At 35.7% G+C, this 7,575-nt stretch overlaps 1 protein-coding gene across 1 annotated transcript in view; it reads right to left on the reverse strand.

The window, feature by feature from the left end:
- Window positions 1-7,575, reverse strand: part of Smp_134120 (hypothetical protein) — a 70,003-nt gene that overhangs the window by 20,694 nt on the left and 41,734 nt on the right. The window contains exons 20-24 of the mRNA XM_018790854.1: window positions 7,112-7,409; window positions 5,302-5,610; window positions 3,453-4,115; window positions 1,805-2,177; window positions 1,387-1,421 (exon numbers count right to left, since the gene is read on the reverse strand). Of these exons, the coding sequence (XP_018647378.1) occupies window positions 1,387-1,421; window positions 1,805-2,177; window positions 3,453-4,115; window positions 5,302-5,610; window positions 7,112-7,409 (1,678 nt within the window). The remainder of the gene's footprint in view (window positions 1-1,386; window positions 1,422-1,804; window positions 2,178-3,452; window positions 4,116-5,301; window positions 5,611-7,111; window positions 7,410-7,575) is intronic.

A 7,575-nucleotide genomic window follows, 5' to 3' on the forward strand; every position in this document is an offset into this window, starting at 1 on the left:
TTCAACTATGAAAATACTAAATCTCCACAAAACCCCTTCTGATAATTAATATAATCATATGCTCACTAGTGACTGACTTCGAAAAGTACATCAAGGAGTTCTAGTGAGAAGCAGTGACCAGTGGAGTTCAAACCACGAGACTGGTAGGTCCTGGGATCGAATTTCGCGAGTGCGGGATTGTGGGTGCGCACTGCTGAGGAGTCCCATAACAGGACGAAACGGCCATCCAGTGCTTCCAAATAAATAGTCTGAAACTACTAACACGGTTCGGTTCAACAGTCAGTGACTTCATGGACTAACGCCATATTAGCCTTCTTTTAAACTATTCAAATCTTGCTCAAGCTGTTTTTGTGAGGACTACTAATAATAACTCAGCTGCAAGGAAATATGTGTGTTTAAGAGTTGGAACATGAATTCTATATAGTACTGGACATATGAATATTGCATAAAGCTGTTATTATTATTACCATTATTAGTTGTTGGTGTTATTGTAGCATTACTACAATTGATTGCCTAGTTTTATGAAGGTTTCTTTAATTTAACAAACTCTTGATTGCAAACTTTTATCAGTAGGAGAACTATTGAAAACTAAGGAAGTAATGAACAAGTTACTTGTCTTTTTACGACTAAGATTGCTAAATCTAGATGCATAACTTAAACGTAGTTGTTAAATTTGTGATACTAAACTTCTATTCAAGGGTTGATGAACGGTACTGTAAGAATGAATAAGACGTGAAAGTCATCAATTTGAACTAGAACGTAAAAAGGTGTCCACTAACGTCCCCTACATAAATTCACTTATTTACAGTTTCCACTTCAGTGGCCTGAGATAAGTATGTTTATTTATTTAATCGCATATATATTGGTACAAAGGGCACCGGATGCATATGCCCCCAGATGCCCTGGTACGGTCGAGAGTGGGGAGAGTCCGCTCTCCCTCTCCGAATGCTCTCACATGCCCACGCGTATATAGCCTCTACCAGGGAAGTCCTACTCACTGCCTTCTCGTGGCATCAGTGTTGTTTACGAAATTGAGAGGACAAAAAGCGAATGTCCGGAGCTTTAACCGGGTTGGTGGACACGGAAAGTTCACCTAGGAGAGTTGGAAAACCCTGATTCCAAACCAATGGTTCACATGGGCTCCAGTATCTTGAGGGAACAAATGGCATATGAACTAATTGTTGATCACCGGCTACCATGGGACTGCATCTCCTCACGATGCTCCACTGCCTTGCTGATCAGACCTGGTCAAAGCTTCGGGTGTGGTCCCCTAAGAAAACCACCTGTTTCAGTTTGGGCACCCGGGCAGTATCACAGCCCTCACGCAAATAAATGAAATGACACATTCAACTGACAATTCTATTCCCCACTTCAGTGGATGTTAACTTGTTACAAAATCTGCCTTCAAATTATATAAATACCTACAAAAAAATAATAATTGAATAAACACTAAATAGTAATTAAAATCAAACGATAGGTGTTCGGCAGAAGTCAGCAAGAAAACCTGGATCTATATCGTGTGCTAGCTTCAACCACAGCTGGCCACACCTATTGAAATTGATTAATCAATGAGTAATGAATTTTGTCGACCAATTTGTAATGTGTCAGGTTGGAAGCAGTTAACAAAATATTCTCTTGGTAGAATAGGTCTAATTCGATAACCATTGGCCATTAATGCTCAGTGATCGACAGATATCTCTATCAAATAGAACAAAACAACCTCATGAAGAATTCACTTACAAGTATAATATAAACATTCTTAGTTATAATCGTTAAAAAGCAAACAAACAAGAAATTAACTTACGGATTATATGACGACCAATTATCATGTAATAGACAGCTTAAACGTTCAGCCATCTCTTTCCCAATCAATTTATCTTGAAGTCGTGCAATACAAGTTAAAAGTAGATCAATACCAGGTGAAATATAATCTTCAATTAAATATATAGTATTATTATCACTTAATGGTGTATTAATGATTGATAATGTTAGACCTTGTTTGTTTAATGCTTCAATGATTGACTTTTGTAAACGATGATTTATTGGTAAAGGTATTGAATCTTTTAATATAGTTGATAATACAACATCATGTTTAGAAGTTTTTATTGATGTTACGGTGGTACCAGATACTTGATAAAAATATTTGATTTTATGAACAGACAATAAAGTGCATACACCTAGTAAATATGAGCAAAAAAAGGAGAAACAAAAAAAATGGTAAAACAATGTAACATAAAATTCAGCTATGGAACTTCAAATCTCGAATAAAACTGTTATAACTTTTGCCCTGTTACTTTATCACGTGATATGATCGCCAACTGAACACCAACTTATACGAACTTGGCACTGTGCCAAACCAATGATGCGTTAATCAATAAAAACAGCCTAGAGTCAAATCTGAATCCATATTGGTTCTACTTGTCTAGCTCTGTCCGTTGAGTCCACAACATAATCCCAGCTTCCATTGCATGAACAAAATATTTCAGATATACTTGGTTTATATACAAACAAATCAAACCACACCATACCATAAAATAGAAAATGGCAATTATACAAGATCAAGCCAAAAGTGGTTGTGAATGGGAAAGCCTGTAACTAATAAATTGGGAATAAATCAAGAATAGTAAATATTATAATAGTAGTCAATAGGTCAAATGGAATCATATAATAAAAGGAATGTATATATAAGCTTATATTAAGTCACCCGAACGTTGCTTCTACCTTGACGTGGTGGTCGGGCTTGCCTATCGTGATGAACCAATCGAGATATACTAGCTGGAACAATCGTTCCTCAAGGTCCTACCATGCCAGACAAGTCGGTTGAAGAGCAGTAAGACTAAAGGCAGCAAACCCAAGGTCCGAAGTCGTACTGTTGACTGTACAAATGTGTGACCGCAGTAAGGTGTTCCCTTCAGAAAACCAGCATAACAGCGATGCTGCCTTCCCACAAGCAGGGGTGGGGTTAGAAAACGTCGACCCTAAAAATGAACATCTCGCTTTATCCCACGGATATCCGTCTCTGGTGGTAAGGTCCCAAAAAGTACGGAGCTAACACAAAAATTACCCACAGAAAGGTCGTGTGTGACCGACACCAAGCAGTTGTCCATTGGGCACTGAGGTCACGCTCTGAGGTCATTAAGACCACTTCTAACTCGATTTCCTTTTCAGGTACCTCTAGAAGAACCCTTCCACGGTGTGGGCAACCGGGAAGTGATAACTGCCCTCATACCTCTAACAGCACTCAAGACCACTGTATTCAAGATATTAAGTCACGAAACATCAGAAACACAACCAGGTAGTCTACACCTACCAGCATGGCTCAATTCACTTGTCAGTGACTTCATGGATTCATGCCATGTTTTAGTCTGGCCACCCTTAGCTATCGAAATATAATTGAATAATAACAATACAAATAAATGAGTAACCGAACAGTAAAAAAAGGGTAAACTAACCAGCCTTTGAAAATAGATCATACCATCGAGAACCTTGTTGTGGATTCGTTGAAATACCTTGAAAATATTTTGGTGATACTGTATATATACAATCAGAATCATTTATTTGATCAATTAAAAATTTAAATAAATCAACCTCTAATTGTTCCATGAAATTCTTATCGCTGTTTACTGATGATGATGATGACGATGATGATTCCATTGGACCAGTTGATGAAGCTATAGTATAAGAACGTGGGGGTAAAATAATTGGTTTATCACGTTGTAATCCTTTTTCATAACATAATGCTGGTAGAATAGAATTTTCACCTAGTTTATTGGAAACAACAATTGGTAAGATACTTGAAAATTCATTGATACTTTCTGTTTGGCAATGGCTTATATTCAAATGGATTAAAGCATAAAATTGTGCTACAGTGATATACCAATTCATTTGTATCATTGATACTTCCATGAAATGATCATTGGATTGTTTTAATTTTAAATATGGAATAATCCATTTTGTGAGAACAATAGAAGGATAAGCTATTTGTATGCCTAAACCAATTGGTGATTGATCAGTTAATAAAGTGGAATAATCTTTATGATAATTGATTTGATTCAATTGAAAAGCATCTGGTTTAATGATTGGTCCTAATTTTTCTATTAATTGAATATAATCATCTAGAAAAAGAAGAAATGAATAAAGGAAAACATATACATGAATAAATTCTAGTGTTGAAATGCTTATCGATAATGAGAGTCAACCAGTTAGTTGTCATCAACTTAGAGTCAGTCAAATTTATCATGATCATGTGGAGCCAGGGATATAGGTCGTTTGATGAGTACTTTATCAAAAAAATTCTAGGAGATTATACGGCTTGGCCGAAAAGAAGCAGAAACGGTTCACTAAGAAGCTAAATAATCAAATACCCTGTGAATATGGGACACTCAATCAAAGCAGATTCTGCGTCCGCAGGTATGGTATGTGCTTTGCACCCTCCAAGTGCAAAGTACTCCTACAAGACTGGCAGGATTCTTATCCTGTACTAACCCTAGATGGTGAGCAGATTGAAGTAGTTGAGAAGTTCGTTTCATAATTTTCTTTCTATTCCATACTTTTCTTGCTTCATAATCATCTGCTTCCTTTCCATCTTGTCCATGAATCTTCTACCCCGACTGGTTTATTTCTGTTTCTATAATCCTCCTGACTATAGTTATCTCAATTTCAATATGTTATCTTATCAAGCTGAGCCTTCCTTTCCCAATTATAATCTTCATGATGAATACTCAAGCTCTTAACAATAAAACTATTATTAGTATCTATAAGCAAAGATGGATAGTGGCTAGCAGCGGAATCCAGTTTGACGCGCGTTTCGTCCTATTTGGACTCGTCAGATGGGTGTAGCTGCATCTCAGAGTTGATATTCACTCCGGGACTCAAATCCAGTACTGTTCGCTTCAAACGCCATCGTATTATCCACTTAGCTACTGAGTCCTGATAGCCACTTGCTTGTGCAATAGGGTGAAGTTTAAATTCACTGTTTATAATTGGTTGAATCTGTAATCGTTTGAGTTATCTCGTTGTTTATATTTTGAGTGACATTTGATCAGTCTTGGTTGGGATATATCATAGAATAAACATCAGATCTGAGATTCAAGTACACCCAACTGATAAGTACCAAATAGAACGAAACGCATATCCTGCACTACACTGTCATAATCAGTCAGTCCAAAACACACACCTATTTCACTGAATTCACCTCTTCATAGCCAACATCTTCTCGCCTTAAGAGCACTAGATGATGTTTGGAACACACTAAAGTCCAATGAAAAATTGTCTCAACTACAGTAAAATCTTTTAACCTACCATATGTGATTCCAATCAACATGGAAGCGATTTCTGATGGAGAAGGAGGCAATAAAACAACTGGATGAATATCATTAGACCAAAAATGTTTCTGTTTATCATTTAAACGAATACATTGTCCATTAGTTAATGGAAAAATAGGTAAATGTTGTAGAGCTGTTAGAAGACGACGTCTAGATATCGCAATTGATGGTTTAGATGACAATGATAATTGTGATGACCAGTTAGAAGTAGGTGTGTTGTATGTAGTCAAACAAGCATCAAAACTAGACATGAGTACTGAAAGTAAACCAGGACGATTGATATCCTCTGAAACATAGAAAAAAGAAAACTAGTAATCAACATATCAATAGTTGTGATATACATCATTTTCATTACCGTGATAAATGTGATCAGGAGTCTCAGATCAAGAATTGGTTGTTGTCTACTTTGATTGATTACCATGAAACACAGGGCACCTAATTCATCTTTAGTCTAGAACGTATCAATAAATAATCAGTGGATATTGACAAACGTTATGTTTGTCAGGTCCTTTAGTGTTCATCGAATCCTTTCGATCAAGTGATCAATAAGTGGTAAACATCTCAGTTTTATAAGTCATTTGCGGCTAATTTTAGATGGATTCTAGTGAGAAACTGTAGCTGAAGAACTTCAATCGTATCAATGGTAAGATAAAAATCACCGACAGCGTTTGATAGTCGTTTTGCAATATCATGAACTCACTGATGTTGTAATTGTGTAGGATTAGCGTTCAATAATTCTCTAGTTGATTTCAAGCATATAATCATCACATCGGTTCAAACATGTGACATGGTATTCAAACTAGTAAACAGTGAAACGATGATTTAAAAAATCAAAAGTAGTGCTTCACCTACTTTCCTTTGAGCACCCAAGGATAGTGTGAATAACTGTCATACTAAATATTGCGGTTCGAAAAACTAAACATATTAGTTTGTGCTTCATCAGTGAAGTAGATTTTCAAAAATTACTCGTAAATTAAGAAGTATTCAATCTAATATCAATCTCCTCAAACTTATGTGCTATTACTTTTTTAAACATGGATTTATTGACGTAAATTTCCCTGTTTTCAGATTTGTTTGTAACTAACTAACTATGTTTGTCAATCGTATAAACTTACTAATCTAATTACCGGAAAAAAACTCAAGAGTTAGCAACATTACAGTGGTTTGTATACTTTACACCTTTTCTATCCTTAGCAGAAATGATTGACGAATACTAAAGAATACACACATCAAATATATAAGGTGATGAGAAGATACCAAGAAAGGAATATTGATGATCATAACCATCTGCAGGTAACTGTGAATAGTGGCTAATCACCGTTTAAAATTATTGTATACATATTTCTTTGGGATTTATTATTATTATTATTATGTCCGGCGCTTTAACCAAGTTGGTGGACATGGAAAGTTCAACTAGGGGAGTTGGAAAACCCTGATTTCAAACCAGTAGTGCACATGGGCTCCGGTATCCTAAAGGAACAAATGGCGTATGAATCAATCGTTGGTCACCGACTACCATGAGACTGCATCTCCTTAAGATGCTCCACTGCCTTATGGATCAGACCGTTAGTTCAAAGGCTCCGGGTGTGCCCCCCCCCAAGAAAACCACCTGCTTCGGTTTGGGCACCTGGGCAGTATCATAGCCCTCACACAAATTGAATGAGATTTGTGTGGCGCATATGTATCTGGTGCCTCTTTGTACCAATATTTATGTGTTTAAATAAATAATTAATTAATTACTATTATTAATAACAATAAAAGAAACTCATTGAACAAAGAGTATTTACCAGGTTTTAAATTTGTAGCTAAATTTAAAAGAGATTCAATAGAAATTGTTTGAGCACCCAACCAATGTAATGCATCTATTCTATTTCGATCTATTACATAATCTGTAGATTGATATTTATCAATAATATCATCAACATTGGTCATATCTTTCATAGTGTCTTCTATTTCAATTGACTTCATTGATAAACGTCTATGATGAGATGAAAATATTAACAATTCTGGATGTGGTTCATAGATTTGTAGATAATCGATTAGAAGACGTAATAGAATCAGTTCACTATGATTGGATGAGGTACTCTATAAATAATCGAATGAAATGTATAAATTACATAGATATGTAATAAAAAAGATTATGTAACTGAGGTACATTTTTGATAATATAAATGTATTACAAAGATAAGGATTTCATTTCAATATTTGAGATCATGAGTCAATTGAAGCTAGACCACCATGGAAAACCTGG

Source organism: Schistosoma mansoni (assembly GCF_000237925.1).
Source record: "Schistosoma mansoni, WGS project CABG00000000 data, supercontig 0254, strain Puerto Rico, whole genome shotgun sequence".
Classification (NCBI taxonomy): domain Eukaryota; kingdom Metazoa; phylum Platyhelminthes; class Trematoda; order Strigeidida; family Schistosomatidae; genus Schistosoma; species Schistosoma mansoni.